Source organism: Trichomycterus rosablanca, chromosome 22, assembly GCF_030014385.1.
Source record: "Trichomycterus rosablanca isolate fTriRos1 chromosome 22, fTriRos1.hap1, whole genome shotgun sequence".
NCBI classification, from domain to species: Eukaryota; Metazoa; Chordata; class Actinopteri; order Siluriformes; family Trichomycteridae; genus Trichomycterus; species Trichomycterus rosablanca.
Window position 1 is genome coordinate 520,713 of NC_086009.1, and position 19,722 is coordinate 540,434.

The 19,722-nt window shown below is 39.6% G+C and overlaps 1 protein-coding gene across 1 annotated transcript; it reads right to left on the bottom strand.

The window, feature by feature from the left end:
- Positions 1-4,174: 4,174 nt before the first annotated feature.
- LOC134336001 (E3 ubiquitin/ISG15 ligase TRIM25-like) lies at positions 4,175-19,608 on the bottom strand. The gene is made up of 8 exons (XM_063018672.1): positions 19,009-19,608; positions 18,092-18,187; positions 17,204-17,437; positions 7,157-7,252; positions 6,662-6,895; positions 5,964-6,114; positions 5,208-5,246; positions 4,175-4,941 (listed from the first exon to the last, which is right to left on the bottom strand). Exons 1-8 carry the CDS (start codon positions 19,606-19,608, stop codon positions 4,415-4,417), a joined length of 1,977 nt encoding a protein of 658 aa, XP_062874742.1. The 3' UTR covers positions 4,175-4,414.
- Between the last annotated feature and the right edge of the window lie 114 nt (positions 19,609-19,722).

The window sequence follows — 19,722 nt, forward strand, 5'->3', positions numbered from 1 at the left end:
TCTTTCATCTTTCGACCTCCTCTTTAACCACAGCCCTCCGACACACAAAGGAGGCAATCTTCTGGACCTGGTCTTCAGCCGTCCAGCTTCTGCTCTGGACCTCACCGTCACCCCACTTCACCTCTCCGATTATCACTTTGTGTCCTTCTCTCTCTATCTCCCAACTCTTTCTACTTCCAACCACACTTACACCCTTAAAACATGCCCCAATCTTCACTCTTTATCTTCCTCCCTGCTGATCTCCACCATCCTAACTTCACTACCTAACCCTGACATGCTTGCTACCCTTCCACTCAACTCCGCAACTAATACTCTACTCTCTTCTCTTTCAACATCCCTCGATCAGCTCTGTCCTCCTACCCTCAAACGAGGTAAACCTTCTCACCCGGCTCCTTGGCTTTCAGATGCACTGCGCAGCAACAGAAGAGAATTAAGGGCAGCTGAGAGAAAGTGGAGGAAATCTAAGCTTGGTGTTGATCTCCACTCCTACCACGATCTGCTGTCCAGGTTCTCATCCGACGTGACTGCTGCAAAAACATCTTTTTACAAAGCCAAGCTTAAACAATCTGCTGCTGACCCACGTAAGCTTCATGCTATCTTTTCCTCTCTTCTGAACCCTCCTCCTCTTCCCCCTTCTGCCTCTCTCACTGCTACTGACTTTGCAACATTCTTTCAGGACAAGATTGACAAAATCAATCAATCCTTCTCTCCGACTGACCCACTTTCAACTGACCCTCAACCCACCAACACACTCACCAGCTTCACCCCACTCACCATGGATGAGGTTACACAGCTCCTCTCATCCAGCAATCCCACTACATGCGCACTCGACCCTATACCATCCACCATCCTCAAAGACATCTCACAGGACCTGATCCCCTTCATCACACCCATCATCAACAACTCCCTGACATCAGGTGTTGTCCCTACTGCTTTTAAGAAGGCTCAGGTCATTCCCCTTCTTAAGAAACCTACACTAGACACCGCAGACATTAACAACTACAGACCTATCTCACTCCTCTCTTTTCTATCTAAAACTCTGACCTCCACGATCCGTACCAGTCTGGCTTCAAGGCAGCACATTCTACAGAAACAGCTCTTGTAGCGGTTACTGAGAAGCTTCATGCAGCCAAAGCAGCCAAACTGTCATCGGTGCTCATTCTTCTTGACCTCTCTGCAGCCTTCGACACAGTGAATCACAGCATTCTCTTGACCACTCTCTCCAACCTTGGAGTAACAGATTCAGCATGGCAATGGATGACCTCCTACCTGGAAGGGCGCTCCTACCAAGTGTCATGGAGGGGATCCATATCTCCCCCATGCACTCTCTCAACCAGTGTTCCTCAGGGCTCTGTACTTGGCCCACTTCTTTTCTCTATCTACACCCGCTCTCTGGGTAAGGTCATAGCCTTCCATGGCTTCTCCTACCACTCCTATCCAGATGACACTCAGCTTGTTCTGTCATTTCCTCCTTCAGACACACAAGTCTCAGCTCGCATCTCAGCATGTCTGCGAGATATCTCACAATGGATGTCAGCTCATCATCTAAAACTTAATCCCAGCAAGACAGAGATGTTGCTCATTCCCGGAGATCAGTCTCCAACCCAGGACCTAGTCATCTCTCTTGATAACTCCCAGATCAGACCATCTGATAAGGTAAGAAGCCTTGGTGTTGTCCTGGATAACCAGCTGACCTTCTCTCCTTATATAGCCAATATGACGAAATCGTGCAGGTTCCTCCTGTACAACATCAGGAAGATTCGGCCATTTCTCTCCAGGGAAGCTCACGGTTGGACGACTGCAACTTCCTCCTGGCAGGAGCTCCCATGTCCACTATAAAACCCTTGCAGCTCATTCAGAATGCAGCTGCCCGTCTGGTTTTTAACCAGCCCAAACACTGCCACATCACCCCACTGCTGCCTCATCATCACCCCACTGCTGCGTTCTCTTCCTGTAGCTGCACGCATTCAGTTTAAAACACTGATGCTGCCGGATAGTGTCAGATACAATGTCTTGTACAAGGTATGAAAACATTAGATATTTCACGAAAACTTAAGCGTGATCATCGTACTGTGAAGAGATTTGTGGCTGATTCAGAGCACAGACGGGTTCGTGCAGATAAAGGCAGAATGAGGAAGGTTTCTGTCAGACAAATTCAACTGATTACGAGAGCAGCTGCTAAAATGCCATTTCAAACCAGCAAACAGGTATTTGAAGCTGCTGGTGCCTCAGGAGTCCTGCGAACCTCAAGGTGTAGGATCCTTCAAAGGCTTGCAGTGGTGCATAAACCTACTATTCGGCCACCCCTAACCAGTGCTCACAAGCAGAAACGGTTGGAATGGGACCAGACATACATGAAAACTAATTTTCAAACAGTCTTGTTTACTGATGAGTGCCGTGCAACCCTAGCTGGTCCAGATGGATGGAGTAGTGGATGGTTGGTGGATGGCCACCATGTCCCAACAAGGCTGTGACGTCAGCAAGGAGGTGGCGGAGTCATGTTTAGGGCCGGAATCATGGGGAGAGAGCTGGTAGGTTCCTTTAGGGTCCCTGAAGGTGTGAAAATGACCTCGGCAAAGTATATAGAGTTTCTGACTGACCACTTTCTTTTATGGTACAAAAAGAAGAACTGTGCCTTCCGGAGAAAAATTATCTTCATGCATGACAATGCACCATCTCATGCTGAAAAGATTACCTCTGTGTCATTGGCTGCTATGGGCATAAAAGGAGAGAAACTCATGGTGTGGCCACCATCCTCCCCTGACCTCAACCCTATAGAGAACCTTTGGAGTATCCTCAAGCAAAAGATCTATGAGGGTGGGAGGCAGTTCACATCAAAACAGCAGCTCTGGGAGGCTATTCTGACATCCTGCAAAGAAACTCAAGCAGAAACTCTCCAAAAACTCACAAGTTCAATGGATGCAAGAATTGTGAAGGTGATATGAAAGAAGTCCTTTAACATGTAACTTGGTCTGTTAAGATGTTTTTGATTTTGATTTCAGTTTGATTTTGACCTTTTAATGCTGCAAATTCAACAAATGACCATTTTCAGTTCTTTACAACCTATAAAATGTTTTGTTGTGTATAATAATTTGGAACAGTACATTTTGAGTTTTTTTTGTTTTTTTTTGAAGAATATACTGTTATCATTGGGAGGTTTGTTCAATAAAATTCGATTTATACTCTAACAGTGGATGACTTTTATTATACTGACTGTCATTTGCATCGAACTCGATTTAGGAAAATCAGAGAAAAATATAATTTGCATAATAATTTGGAACGAGGTGTATACATATACACACCACAATTAAATGCTTTTTCTGCAGATTCCAGCTTGTTTGGAAACTGGGGTCAGAGCACAGGGTCAGCCAGGATTAAGGGTCTTTCCTAGGAGCCCAACAGTGGCTGCCTAAAGGAGGCAGGATTCAAACCAACACTCTTTCAATCGATAGCCTAAAGCTCTACACATTAGGCTACCACGGTACAGCTACTATAGCCCTCCATTGCAACTCTGGTGCAATTAATTTCTTCTCCTGATGTGCATGGTCCCTGACAAATAAATAATCAAACACAACTGCTGGACTGGAGTGTTTGTACTGGGGCTTTAACCAGAGGCCTCTGAGCACTAATCCAGTCCATAACCACTATACTAGTACTGCTTTACTCTGCTTACAGCCAAATAATGATCAGTGTTCAACAGCCAATGCAATAAACAGCTCAAACTTTGTAGTTTCTCATTTTATTTGGTTAAATCTGACTCTTGGCTGACCTGCATTTTGGTGGTATTCGATCATCATCACTAATGATTAAAAAGTGAAAGTAAAACGTCATCACAGAAATTTGTAAAAGTTGAACGTATATTTACATTGACTGCATTTAGCAAAAGCTTTTATCCAAAGCAATTTACAATTCAGACCATATACAACACAAACAGTTATGTGTTAAGGGCCTTTTTCAAGGACCCAACAGCGGCAACCTGTCAGTAGTGGGGCTTGAACCAGGAACCATAAACTATCTTAATCTTTCTGATCAGTGGTTCAATACCTTAACCACTGAGTTACCACTGCCCTCATTTTTAAATATTGTATGTTTTTAACCTAACAATAAAACAACAATAAACTTATGAAAACTTATTCAGTCATGTAAAAAGTACACTTGCAGAAATAATCGTAACTTTATTGAAGGTAAATTCAGATTTATTGGACTGTTTTTCTTTAGGCAGGATCTTTGTGCTGATATAATAAATCTAATAGTAAAAGTTCACTGAGTTTCTGTAGAAACAGATTTTTTTGTCAGTCATTTACATTATTTAACCCTTTTGACAATCAGATTAAGTCAAATGACTAATCTTAACAGATCAGTAGTGATGTTATTTTTAAATCAGATTAAACACGGTAGTTACCATGTAAACATTTCATTTCGCATCACAGAACCCGACCGTTGATCCTGAACCAACCCGAAACCCGGCGTAGAGGGGCTGAGTGAAGGTGGTCTGGACTCTATGGAGGAGCCTCATTGTATCAGAGATGCTGTAGAAGGACAGAGTTCCTGCACTGTGATCCACATACACTCCTATTCTGGAGGCTGGTGGACCTTCAAGCTCAGTTCCTACGTTGTTGTGCCAGAAACAGAGAGAAGAAGAAGAACACTCCAGACTCCAGGACTGCTCGTTGTACCCAAACCAACACTCACTGTCCCGTCCTTTCCTGTCGATCTCTTTATACGAGACTGATATGAACACCTCACCACCGCTCCACTCCACCTCCCAGTAACAGCGTCCACTCACTTTCTCCTGAGACAGGACCTGTAACAGGGAGCTGAATCTCTCCGGATGATCAGGGTATCGCTGATCTTTATCTCCGACTCTCACCAATTTTTTCTTTTCAGACAAAATTAGTTTCCCATGTGAGGTATTGGGATCCAGACTGAGCTCACAGAAATCTAAAAGAATGAAGAGAGTGAAGATGTTTGGTGTTAATCACAGGATGTTCAGAGGAAGATCTCTGTCTGTGTTTAGATCCTCCTAAAGCTTCTCTAGATGAACCATCAAGAGAAAAATCTACTGATTGTGATGAAGCAACAGAAAAGAAAAACGTCCCGATCATGATTAAACACACACTGATACAAACGTGTGTAGATGTGTGTGTGTTTATGTGTGTGTGTGTGTGTGTGTGTGTATTGATGTGTGTGTGTGTATGTACACCTACATTGCAGATGATCTTCTCTGCTCTTTGGTTCTGCTGCAGCTGTGAACACATAGAGACCAAATGAAGATGAAAAACCAGCTTCTGTAAGAGCAGCTTCATTGCTGCCATTCATCTGTCCCTCAGTTCTTACTGGTCTCCATTTTCCTACTGATGAGAAGATTGCCATAGCTTGGTGCTGCCACCACCCTGTTTTACTGTAGGACTGGTATTAGCCAGGTGATATGCAGTTCATGTGCTTGTTGTACTGCTGTACTGACCACAGTTTTTTCTACCAGGATGCCCAATTTGACCAAACAACCATGTCTATAAATCCTTAAAGTCGTGCCAAGGTTCATCTAATCTAAAAGTACTGGAGCCACTGGTCCTGAAAATGCTCAAAGCCTTAGATATGATTTTATAATTTTCTCGTGATTGATGCCAGGCCTCAATTTTGTCACAGATCCACAGACAGTCCCTTGGGCTGCATGGCTTGGTTTTTGTCCTGTGTAAATTGGGGACCCTTATACACACTGGTGTGCCTTTCCAAACTATGTTCAGTCAATTTAGATTGCAACTTATTTAATCCAGGTTTCTCGACTCCAGTTTACTGCTCTGCAGACTTTCAGAGTTTCCCTGACTAGAGCATGTTTAATCACTTAATCTTTTAAAGGGCTAATCTTGTGTGTGTTTTAAAAAAAAAAAACTCTATTTAGCTGTTATACGAACACGGACCAAATAAAACAAAATGTTTAAACTAACACAATGAAGTGGTCTCACCATGTGATTGGATTTTTTTGTCACAGAATTCCATGATTCGCTTCTTCAGATCTGAGAGAGATTTGTTCACTCCATCAAATGAGAGATGTTGATTGACGGTGATGCTGGATGAGTCCTCACATCCAGAAGAGACACACAGAGAGGGAAAACTCTACAGAGAGAGAAACAAAATGGAGAAGAAGAAAGGTGGATGTTAGGACTAAATCTCCAAAGAAACACTCGTTAATGGACGGGACACAATTTAAAAGCTCCTGTTTATCAGTGAACACATGAAGAGCTCACAGGTCGGTTTAATCTTCTGAATGAGCTGCCCAGAGAATCCAGGTAAGAAATCATGTAGGACATGGACATGGTGAAACTTCTCCTGCATCTTCCCTGAACCTGTGATTCTGACTGGTGATCCTTTGGTGATCTAGAGCTGCTCTGTACAATCAGATCTCTGAATTACTTTCTAAACATGTCATTAACATCAAAGTATTATAGAAATGACCCAAACTCCACAAAATCACTGTTGGTAATACCAGCAAAAAGAGGTGATTTATTACGTTTGCATGTTTTTACACTCATAAGCTGTTAGTTCATCATTACCTGGATGATTGATTTTTTTATATTTGGGTTTAATGCCATGGTTAGCACATATTTGAGCCATTTATGGCATACAAGTTATTATGTTTTAGCCTGTTAATAGATTCCATTACCTGGAGGAAATGGATGTGATCATGTGATTGAGAAAGCTCCTCCAGCTCATCGACTCTCCTCATAAGTTCAGTTATTTCCTGCTCCAGTTGCTGAATAAGTTGTTCAGCTAGACTCAGTTCAGCCTCTTCCTGATCTCGGATCAGCTTTGTCACCTCCGAACACTTGTTCTCCATGAAGCTGATCAGTTTAGTAAAGATCTTCTCATTGTTCTGCACTGCTACCTCAGCACGACCCTGTTAACACACAAGATGGAGGAACATTAGAAGATCCACCAGCTTTTACTCGTTTATGCTGGTTTTACACTGGAGGGAGCGGAACGTATGGAGCACGTTAGACCACTGCCCCACCTGAGCGCCACCCGAGCACCACCACAATTATCTTATAATGAAATAAAACACTCATGAAGTCTCAACTGCATTCAAATACATCTTCAATTCTTCACAAATATAGTAACTGGACATCACAGGCGTGTCTGTGTGAACGTTCCTCCTCACCTTAATGATGCTGACGGTGTTTTGGAGCTCCTGCAGCTTCTTCTGCTTCTCCTGGATTCTCTGCTGTGATTTCCTCTGCTCATCCTTTAGTTTATTCTGTGCTCAGAGAAAATACATTCAAGTCTTTATGCATTAGAAGCAAACGTGGGTGAAGATAAAGTTCAGCTACAGAGTTCAAGTTCAAGTGTGAAAAGCTAAAAAAAGGTGTTGGCTAATAAAATGTTCACCAACTGGTCTGACCACTGAATGAAACACTTAACACTTTCTTACCAACAACAGTCGAACACAGATAAAAACAAAAATTTTTAACTAAAAGTACAGTTGAAGTTCTATACTGATTAAAGCAGGTAATAGAAATGAGATTAGAAACAGAACCAGTATGAATCACCATGGAGAAGTTTAGACTTCCAGTTCTCACCTGTTTTTCACCTCTTTCTGTTTGAACTGGAACCGTGTCATGACTTTTGTGCTGATCCATCAAACACAGATAACAGATGAAGCTTCGGTCAGTACGACAGTAGATCTCGATTGGTTTATCATGCTGAGAGCAGATCTTCTCCTGTAGGTCTCCACAGGCTTCCACTAATGTATGTTTTTTCAGACCTGTAACTTCATAGTGAGGCTTCAGATGAGTTTCACAGAAGGAGGCCAGACACATCAGACACGACTTGACGGCTTTGTGTTTTTCCCCGGAGCAGAAATCACACTCCACATCTCCAGATCCGGAGGACTCAGGAATACAGGCCTCTGACATTATTTTCTGCTGTTATGCACAGAGAGAAAGAGCAGAACATGGAGCTTTGTTTGCTTTCAAATGAGCTTCCTGGTTTGGTGTGTTCTATAATGACACAAAAAATGCGGGCGTGGCAGAAGAGAGAGAGAGCAAGTTTCTTCACATTACAAAATTGATACAGACAGAAAAAATAAGAAAGAACACAAGTAGAAATATGAATTACAGATAGCTGATCGTGTCCCATGTAGATTTTGGTTCTACATTGAATGTATGGGAGAATAAATTGTTATGAGAAAAACTTAAAAAACATAATAATAACATGTCTGAATATGTATCTTTAAGGCATTTAGCTGGGTTTATATTTATAGCTGGATATTAATGGTATTAAATAATTATGACTGTGTTTAATAAAGCATCACACAAAAACTAACAACTGGTTCAACTGCGTCAGCTGGTTTTACAGAAGGAACCGTTTAGAAAAACTTGTAAAAAATATTAGTAACCAGAGAGGTGAATGTTCATGATGGAACTTTTATGTTGTTCTGACCAAGTCAGCTATTTATTTATTCATTTTGCATTTTCCCCCTAATTTTCCTCCCAATCTAGTCGTATCCATTAACCCGATTGCATTAAGCTTCCTCTCTATTGGTGTTGACCTCCACTCTGACTGAGGAGAGCCGTGACTAAGACACACCCCCTCCTACATGTGTGCAGTAGCCGACTGCATCTTTTTACCTGAACAAGGTGAATTCATATGTGTTTTGTGTACAGAGAGCCACACCCTGGTCAACGCATTATCCCTTGACTCTGTGCAGCTCCATCGATCAGCCAGCAGAGGCCGTAATTGCATTAGTTATAAGGAATCTCCTCCCGCACCCGCTCTAAAGGAACAACAAGCTAATCATTGTTAGAGTAGGCGCCCAGCATGCCAGGTAGCAGAGCTGAGATTTGAAACGACAAGTTCGACATGTCAGCTCTGGTGTGCTAGCATGTTTTACTGTGCCACCTGAGCGCCTGTCAGCAATTTTAAAAGAAGGATTGCACATAAACATTTTGCACAGGAAGGTGTTAGCTGTATCAGTATTTATGCTTCAGACTGTCTTTACTTTCTTATGACAGGCAATCTCTGGCTGTTTAAATATTTACAGCTTACCTGCATTTGACTGTAATAACAGCTGAAAGTAAATAAGAGAGGATTTACTGGAGAAACGCTGGAATTTTGCACACGACTTTTACAGTGAAGTGACAGTTTCAGAATATTTTGGCATGTATTCCTACTGAGGAGAAAAAACTAAACTCACAATCCCTATAAAAAGCACAAGCACACCTAGTGACTATGATAACTCAGAGTTTGGTGGTTTTCAAAACTTAAATACTAACTAGAAAGGTAAATGTTTGTTAAAAAACTTTCTTGTTGGCTTGATCAATGCGGTAACTGTGCCAAGCACCTGGCTGTCTTAATATTTATGGCTCTCTAATATTTGCTTTCTTGATATTTTTGGATAAGGGAAGTATGTGTGTGTGTGTGTGTGTGTGTGTGTGTGTACTCATGGCTCAGGGGCATTTGGGTGTGTCAATAATAAGAGCTTAATAGCTTTTGTATGACAGTATTTACAGCTTGTATATATTTTATCAGTATTAATAATCTGTTTATCTGCTCAGGATCTGCAGATGGAGATGATCTTCTTATCTTCTGATGTGCACGATACCTTACAAATAAATCATCAACCACAAATGGACTGTTTAGACTATAGAAATGGTTCAACTCTTGTACAACTGGGAACACATTCAATCTGATTCAACAAAACGGTGACTTGGTTTAGGGAAGGACCTTTCTTGTTCCAGCATGAGTGAGCTCTATAAAGACGTGAAGAAAACCTCCAGTGTCCTGCACACAGCCCTGAGCTCAGCTCCACTTAACAGCTCTGGGATGAACCGGAACACAGACTGATCAATTAGTACCCAGCCAAACAAACTGTTATCTTTTAACCAAACGGGCACAAATTCCCATACACAGACACACATCAAAGTCTTGTGAGAAGCTTGTCGTTCTAGCTGAAAGATCACACAGAGGGTCACTCTGTATTAATACTGTTTGTTTTTGAAATGGGATGTCCAACAAGCTCAACGATCTGATCACAAGCAGTGGAAGAACAAATGTTACAGTCAAATGTTTACATACACTCATAAAAACATGTACTACATATCATGAACATCAGGATTTCAATCATTTCTGCAAAATGTTTATTGCTCTGAAAGTTCTGTAATGTTTTTTTTTTTACTTTGTAGCATGGCCTCCTAACTGTGTTATAGTGATGATGATTGAGAGCTGTTGACTTCTCTGTGCCCATACAAATATACAGTAAAGATCTTTAGGCAAGGCAAGGCGAGGCAAGGCAAGTTTATTTGTATAGCACCTTTCATACACAGTGGCAATTCAAAGTGCTTTACATAAGAAAAAAATTAAAAGCATTAAAACATTCCTGAGATCTAGAACCTCAGAAAGACTTCTTGCAAACATTTAGTTACAATTTAGAGAACATGAAATTAAAACAAGAGAGATAAAACATTAAGAACATGAAAAACTAAAAGAAAATATAGTAAATAATATATTATGAGAGCCACACAGACTCTCAGTAAATAATAATACAAATAGGCCACACAATGGGCCATACTATAAACAGAGGAAGCTTTACTGCACCCATTAAATAGTACATGGAACAGTAGTCTCTTTGCCAAGCTAAAAAAAAACAAAATTGTAACTTCATGCTGACAGGAAATTATTCTACACTATCAGGTGTGATTCAAGAACCATAAAACAATGATCTACCACGAATTAATAACTGTTCACAGTCAAGCAAGCTTTACTCTGCTATGGGATTAGAGGCTGCTGGGCAAGAAAGAAGTTCCACTTCAAAATCTGCATCTTAGAGATTAAATAACCTGAACAAATCATGTCAAATGTATTTATATAGCGTTTTTTACAACTGACATCGTCTCAAAGCAACTTTACAGAAATCAGGACAGATAGACCAAACACCCAAAAACAACAAAAGTTACAGTAAATTTACTCAGAAAGATAAAAGGATTATAACAGTCATAAATCACCAAAGAAAATTACAAATATATATACATTTTTATTTTAAATTGATTCATCACAAACAGCTCATGATTGTGCAGAAGGTCAAAATTTAAATGAAGTTTATTACAAAATAAATTGAAACATTTACACCATTTAATTCTTGAAAGAACAAAACATCCAAAAAGATGAAGGAAAGAAATCAGGTGATAAAATCATGTGATCAGATTATTATCAGGATAAAGAAATATCAAAGAAACATCAAAGAAATATCTGATAATCTGATTATTTTCAGGACTAATCATAAATAACAGATCAGCAGGGATATTATTCTTAATCTGAGTCTTCTGAATCTTCTGGATCTTCTGGATCACAGAACCTCACATATGATTCATAATTCCAAAACCCAATCCCAGCGTAGAGGGGCTGAGTGAAGGTGGTCTGGACTGTGTGGAGGAGCCTCATTGTATCAGAGATGCTGTAGAAGGACAGAGTTCCTGCACTGTGATCCACATACACTCCTATTCTGGAGGCTAATTCAAGGTCAGTCCTAATGTTGTTGTGATAGAAACAGAGAGAAGGAGAAGAAGAACACCACAGACTGGTGGACTGATTGTTGCGTCCAAACACAAATTCATCACCCTGTCCTTTCCTGTCGATCTCTTTATACGAGACTGATATTTCCACCTCACCGCTCCACTCCACCTCCCAGTAACAGCGTCCACTCAATTCCTCCTTACACAGCACCTGACACCTGCCCTCAAATCTCTCTGGATGATAAAGGTATCGCTGATCTGTATAAACATAAGTTACCATTTTGTTCCTCTCAGACAGAACAAGGTAACCATGTGCTGTATTGGGATCCAGACTGAGCTCACAGAAATCTAAAAGAATGAAGAGAGTGAAGATGTTTGGTGTTAATCACAGGATGTTCAGAGGAAGATCTCTGTCTGTGTTTAGATCCTCCTAAAGCTTCTCTAGATGAACCATCAAGAGAAAAATCTACTGATTGTGAGTGAGTGTGTATGTGTGTGTGTGTGTTTACACTTACATTCCAGAAAATCTTCTCTGCTCTTTGGTTCTGCTGCAGCTGTGGACACAGAGACCAAATGAAGATGAAAAAACAGTTTCTGTAAAAGCAGCTTCATACTGGGAGAGTTTGGGACAAAGGGCGGAGCTATAAGAGGCGGCCTGGTCTCCCAGTTGAGCTGAGTGTGATCTTCAGTCATCTTCAGTCAGAAGAAGGTTTCCTTGATGATGGAAGCTTCTCCATCAGGTGAGTGTTGGTGCTGCTGCAGCTTTGTACAGTGGATCAGACGGATGAGGCTTTGTCACACTTCAGACTCAGTGAGAAGATGTTGATCCACTTCAAATATTTAACCCAACGCTACATCTCAGCAGCTTACAGCTCAGATCAAAGGTTTATGGACACTTGGAGGAGACATAAATGTTGTACTAGTTGTGGGATTTCAATTAGTTTTGTCATGTAACTGTGTGGCCTTCTAGTTCCTCATCACTGATTATAATCCACCAGCTGGTGACTTCTCTGTGTCCATATAACTAGGGCTAGTCTGACTGCCCTCAGTAGAATAAACTATAAACATTATAAAGGGAAAGTCTATATGCTCTGTACAGACCTTAAAAAGTATGTTTTGTTGATTTCATTAATAAAATTATTGGAATATATATATACACAAAATATATAACACAATATTATATATATACAGTGTATCACAAAAGTGAGTACACCCCTCACATTTCTGCAAATATTTTATTATATCTTTTCATGGGACAACACTATAGACATGAAACTTGGATATAACTTAGAGTAGTCAGTGTACAACTTGTATAGCAGTGTAGATTTACTGTCTTCTGAAAATAACTCAACACACAGCCATTAATGTCTAAATAGCTGCAACATAAGTGAGTACACCCCACAGTGAACATGTCCAAATTGTGCCCAAAGTGTCAATATTTTGTGTGACCACCATTATTATCCAGCACTGCCTTAACCCTCCTGGGCATGGAATTCACCAGAGCTGCACAGGTTGCTACTGGAATCCTCTTCCACTCCTCCATGATGACATCACGGAGCTGGTGGATGTTAGACACCTTGAACTCCTCCACCTTCCACTTGAGGATGCGCCACAGGTGCTCAATTGGGTTTAGTCCATCACCTTTACCTTCAGCTTCCTCAGCAAGGCAGTTGTCATATTGGAGGTTGTGTTTGGGGTCGTTATCCTGTTGGAAAACTGCCATGAGGCCCAGTTTTCGAAGGGAGGGGATCATGCTCTGTTTCAGAATGTCACAGTACATGTTGGAATTCATGTTTCCCTCAATGAACCGCAGCTCCCCAGTGCCAGCAACACTCATGCAGCCCAAGACCATGATGCTACCACCACCATGCTTGACTGTAGGCAAGATACAGCTGTCTTGGTACTTCTCACCAGGGCGCCGCCACACATGCTGGACACTATCTGAGCCAAACAAGTTTATCTTGGTCTTGTCAGACCACAGGGCATTCCAGTAATCCATGTTCTTGGACTGCTTGTCTTCAGCAAACTGTTTGCTGGCTTTCTTGTGCGTCAGCTTCCTTCTGGGATGACGACCACGCAGACCGAGTTGATGCAGTATGTTGCGTATGGTCTGAGCACTGACAGGCTGACCTCCCACGTCTTCAACCTCTGCAGCAATGCTGGCAGCACTCATGTGTCTATTTTTTAAAGCCAACCTCTGGATATGACGCCGAACACGTGGACTCGACTTCTTTGGTCGACCCTGGTGAAGCCTGTTCCGAGTGGAACCTGTCCTGGAAAACCGCTGTATGACCTTGGCCACCATGCTGTAGCTCAGTTTCAGGGTGTTAGCAATCTTCTTATAGCCCAGGCCATCTTTGTGGAGAGCAACAATTCTATTTCTCACATCCTCAGAGAGTTCTTTGCCATGAGGTGCCATGTTGAATATCCAGTGGCCAGTATGAGAGAATTGTACCCAAAACACCAAATTTAACAGCCCTGCTCCCCATTTACACCTGGGACCTTGACACATGACACCAGGGAGGGAAAACGACACATTTGGGCACAATTTGGACATGTTCACTGTGGGGTGTACTCACTTATGTTGCCAGCTATTTAGACATTAATGGCTGTGTGTTGAGTTATTTTCAGAAGACAGTAAATCTACACTGCTATACAAGCTGTACACTGACTACTCTAAGTTATATCCAAGTTTCATGTCTATAGTGTTGTCCCATGAAAAGATATAATGAAATATTTGCAGAAATGTGAGGGGTGTACTCACTTTTGTGATACACTGTATATATATATATACTGTATATATATATATATATAACAATATTTTTAACACTAGATCCAGTTTATGAAGAGATTAATAAGGATCATAAAACAAATCAGGTGTGTCAAAAAAAAAGAAAGAAATTCTGCTGGGCAGCGGGTCTCCAAACGTTACCACATCCTCTTCATTTTAATGCACAATTATTGCTTGTTTACTGAATTGACCATAAAAATACAAAATTATGATTAAGATTAATTAAGATTTAATAGTTCTGGTACATTTATATTTTATGTTTTATTGTTTCAACAGTGGTGGCCTAGTGGGTAGGGCTTTGGGCTATCAACTGAAAGGTTGAGAGTTCAAAACCCAGCTCTGCCATGCAGCCACTGTTGGGCCCTTGAGCAAGGCCCTTAACTCTCACTGCTGGGATACACGAAGAAAGAATTCTGTTGTACTGTACAAACATATATGTTTACGGGTGAAAGACGAATAGGGTGTTCCAAGTACCAAAAAAATAAAATGGTTAAATTGTATAATTTTTTCATTTAATATTGTGCACAAATGTGTCACCTATGTAAATATGTTTTTTTTTTCTCAGCATTTTGCTTATTTGATAATTGTAGTGTTGTTGACACACAACAAGGGCACAAAAATGTCATTCAGTGCAACGACTAATTTATGACAAAATACACACACAAGGAACAATCTTAGCCATTTCAAATTTATAAGTTTATAATATCTCTTACAAAAGATTTAAAACCTCAGAAGAAACTGTACTTACTCTGTTTTGAATTTTCTGTGCATTGTTTGTACTCTAATGCATCTTGGGATTTTGTTTATTTGTATACAAGACGTTTTTGCTACACATTCTATTCTATTTGAAACCTAATCAAACTCTGTTTTCTATGAAGCAGGCCTGGATTCTCTTGCATTCACATGAAAAAAAAAAAAAATAATTACTTATTACAGTTCTTTTAAGCAAATGTTTTTGTTGCACTGTATGATGATTTTATGTTGCACTGAATGACATACTCCAAATTATCCTGTTACATCAGAATATTCATGACTTCATTTGTTTTTAAGTTCTTTATTGATTAAAGTAGCAGTAGTAGAATGAAAATATGCCACACCAGTGGCAAGTATGTGTTATAATATTACTACATCATGAAAAAAGTAAGGCAATGAAAAACATAGCTAATGAAGCCATCATAACAACTTGTAAGGCACCAGAACAGTGTGGAAGTTTGGAATTTGTGTCATAACACGTGAAAAAGTTGCTGCAGTAAATCTAAATTCATTCAGCCGTGAAAACCATTTGAAGTCGCATTTTATTTCATGAACTGAACAAATGTTTTCCAGTCTTTTGTTGTTAACCTCGAGGTTCTTGCTGTACATGGCTTTGGTTCTGCGATTATGATTTTGACATCGGACTTAAGGTAGTAAATTTCACCAGGTGGATTTGGCCACACAAAGGAATTTCTGTTTTAGTTTTGTAGCATGCAGCTAACTTGCACCTCATCTCCTACAGACAGCAGTACCTGCCCAACGAATGGCAGGTCATCGTACTTGACAATAACAAAATCTCAGGGACCACTTCATCAAAAACATCATTATTAATATTCATTGTAATTACTGCTCTTATTAAGGAAGACTAGAATGGAAAAAAAGGGGTTTTAATATTTAAAAATAATTTTAAAACATTATAAAGTCAGTATAACAATGTCATTGTCAATTTAGTGCAACAGCAAAATTCTGTTGCACTGAATAACTGTTGTTGTACTGAATGACAGAAATTTTACTTTAGCACATTTTACAGTTATCCCAGTGGTTAGCAAAAGCTAACATTGACCTTAGCTCAAAGACATTTCTACACATATTCACATTTAAATGTTAATAACCTTGTTTGTTTACAAGATTAACCGTAATATTAGGTTTTCTGTGTTGTACTGAATGACACTCAGTTTTGTTCTTTAATGTACTGTGTCAGTAAAAAGACATTTTTATCAAATAATGTTGAAATGCATTGACCTCGTGTGTGTGCTGAAGGGTCCCCAGGAGTCTTTTGTTGTTATAATTGGTCACATGACTGCAGTAGCTTGATTGCATATTAAAATAAATTTTAAAATAAAATAAATTTTTATTAACGTTGTACTGAATGACAACTGAAGATTGGGAAAATGGGTACTTAATGTACTTAGTTGTGAAGCTCGTTTTTTATTGTTCAGACACTTCAGAGGTTTGGGATTGCACTTTTTATTATTGTAAGTATAAATATAAGTATAATTATAAGTAAAATGCTTTTTTTAAGAGATCAGGGGCTTAGTTACATTTTCACATTTTGAAACATCTTGTTAACTCACCTAAAACACGTAATAAACTGTTTACCTCAAACTAATTGTTTAAGTGTGTGTACTGGAATTTTTTTACTCTGTCATTTCACAGAATGAGGAAAACACTAATATGAGGCTCTTTACCCTCTTTATCTGGGCCCAGCATTAATGGTTTTCTTATTGTTTACTGAGAGTATTCTAAAAAAATCTTAAGTGTTTAATTTTTCTCACCATGTAATCGGGTTTTGTTGAGTTTTTCCTCACAGAATTCCACGATTTGCTTCTTCAGATCTGAGAGAGATTTGTTCACTTCATCAAATGAGAGATGTTGATTGACGGTGATGCTGGATGAGTCCTCACATCCAGAAGAGACACAGAGAGACGGAAAACTCTACACAGAGAAACAGTGCAACAGGCATCGAACTAAATGATTTTATTTTAGTTAGTAAATCATTGACGTTTTTATTTGCTGGTTTGTTTAAGTTTGTAGATTTTTACACACAGAAGCTGTTAGTTCATCATTACCTGAAGGATTTATATTAATGCCATGTTCAGCACATATTTGAATCATTCATGGTATTATGTTTTAGTCTGTTAATAGATTCCATTACCTGGAGGAAATGGATGTGATCATGTGATTGAGAAAGCTCCTCCAGCTCATCGACTCTCCTCATAAGTTCAGTTATTTCCTGCTCCAGTTGCTGAATAAGTTGTTCAGCTAGACTCAGTTCAGCCTCCTCCTGATCTCGGATAAGCTTCTTCATCTCCGAACACTTCTTCTCCATGAAGCTGATCAGCTCAGTAAAGATCTTTTCATTGTTCTCCACTGCTGCCTCTGCACGACCCTGTTAACACACAAGATGGAGGAACATTAGAAGATCCACCAGCTTTTACTCGTTTATGCTGGTTTCACACTGGATGGAGCAAAAGGTCATTTTTTAATACTCATAATTTACCACATAATTACTTAAATTATAAAATGAAAGACATAAAGCTTAAACTAATACTTATATAAAATTTAAGATAAAATTATTTTTAAAAATATAGTGTAAGATGGGTTTGATTAATTCTAATTTTAAATCCACTAAACATGTAATCTGACAAACTTTTGTTAACTGTTGTTGTTTTTTTCACCTCGATCTTTTGTAAATTTGTACACACATACACACAATAACTTCAGTAAAACTAAAGGAGGATCAGCTTGTATGTTTAAAAGAATTAAAATGTATTTTATTTTGAAAACCTGTGTTGTTAAACATTGTGGCAGCACTTTAAATAAATGCGATTATTTGATCATTTTATAGCAGGTTCTTTTGTCAGAAATGTAATGTATGAATGTTGGCTAAAATCTAACTAGTGGTTTTATGCTAACTGCTCAATGTATTACAATAAATAATAATAATAATAATAATAATAATAATAATAATAATGAGTTCAGATATAAAATGTTGTAAACAGGGGAATCTCTTATGTACTAAAAGGTCGTGGTTCCTCCTCACCTTAATGATGCTGACGGTGTTTTGGAGCTCCTGCAGCTTCTTCTGCTTCTCCTGGATTCTCTGCTGTGATTTCCTCTGCTCATCCTTTAGTTTATTCTGTGCTCAGAGAAAATACATTCAAGTCTTTATGGTGTATTAGTGTAACAGACTGCACAACTGTTGCCTTGATTTTAGGTCTAGGGAATAGAGAAAGAGAATTGGCTAAAACTGGATTAAGATTATTAGAAGTATGAAGAGCGCATCACAAAGTGCATGTACTTTCCCATAGTAAAACCATGTTCTCGCTTCATCAGGGTATTTAGGGGTAGACAAGAGCTGCTGGTTGCTAAATATCATTATATTCAATAAATGTTGTGCTAAATTACCTTGATGTTGAGGTTACTATTTTGACCACTGCATAAGTAAACAGAGTGTGAGTGCACCAACAATTAGAGCCGTTTCTGATAAAACTACAGTACATTAATGATGTGAAATCTTAACTCATTAACGCATTGAGTAAAACACACTTTTAAAATTCAGGTGTCAGCGCCCCCTACTGAAGAAATCTTCTCACTGCATGTAGGGGATGAACATAAAGTGCAGCTAAAGAGTTCAATCACTCGTCAATCAGAGTTCAATCACTCCTCTTCTACAGAACTTTAATTCTGTCATGTGTGGTATTAAGCTGTGAAATGCTGGAAGAAGGTGTTGGCTAATGAAATGTTCACCAACTGGTCTGACCTGTTTATAAGGACAGATTAATAAAATACTTTCTTACAAACAAGTCTAATACTTCCAAATCTTTTCAGTGTTTTCCTCATTAATTTAAAATCTAAAAAATAAGGGTTCTATAACTGACAAAAACAAGTAATGAAAATTAGATTATAAACAGAACCAGTTTGAACCACCATGGAAGAGTTTAGACTTCCAGTTCTTACCTGTTTTTCACTTCTTTCTGTTTGAACTGGAACTGTATTGTGTCCTTTATGCTGATCCTTTAAACACAAACTACAGATGAAGCTTCGGTCAGTACGACAGTAGCTCTCAATTGGTTTATCATGCTGAGAGCAGATCTTCTCCTGTAGGTCTCCACAGGCTTCCACTAATGTGTGTTTTTTCCAAGCAGGAACTTCATAGTGAGGCTTCAGATGAGTTTCACAGAAGGAGGCCAGACACATCAGACACGACTTGACGGCTTTGTGTTTTGTCCCAGAACATAAATCACACTCCACATCTCCAGGTTTGGTGTAACGGTGAGCAGAAGAAGCAGTTTGGAGTTTAGTCTTCTTCAGTTTCTCCACCACTTCAGCCAGCATGGTGTTTCTACACAGATCAGGTCTTGGGCTGAAAGTCTTCCTACACTGGGGGCAGCTGAAAATCCCACCACCATCTTCCTGATCCCAGCAGCCATTAATACACACCTTACAGAAACTGTGTCCACAGGGAGTAGCTACTGGATCCTTCAGGAGATCCAGACAGACTGGACAGCTGAACTGGTCCACTGAAAGCTGATCTACTGGAATAAAGGCTTCTGACATTGTCCTGTTCTCACACACTGAGAGTGGAACCCTGAGTTTCGTCTGAAATGAGTTTCCTGGTTCAGTGTGTATTATAGTGGTACAGAGAGACCGGGTGTGGCTTTACAAAGGAAG

Coding starts and splice junctions, on each gene's coding strand:
- LOC134336001 (XM_063018672.1), bottom strand. CDS start 19,608: ATGTCAGAAGCCTTTATTCCAGTAGATCAGCTTTCAGTGGACCAGTTC. Junction 17,438..18,091: donor ACACCGTCAGCATCATTAAG/GTGAGGAGGAAC, acceptor GTGTGTTAACAG/GGTCGTGCAGAGGCAGCAGT. Junction 6,115..6,661: donor ATCACATCCATTTCCTCCAG/GTAATGGAATCT, acceptor CTCTCTCTGTAG/AGTTTTCCCTCTCTGTGTGT.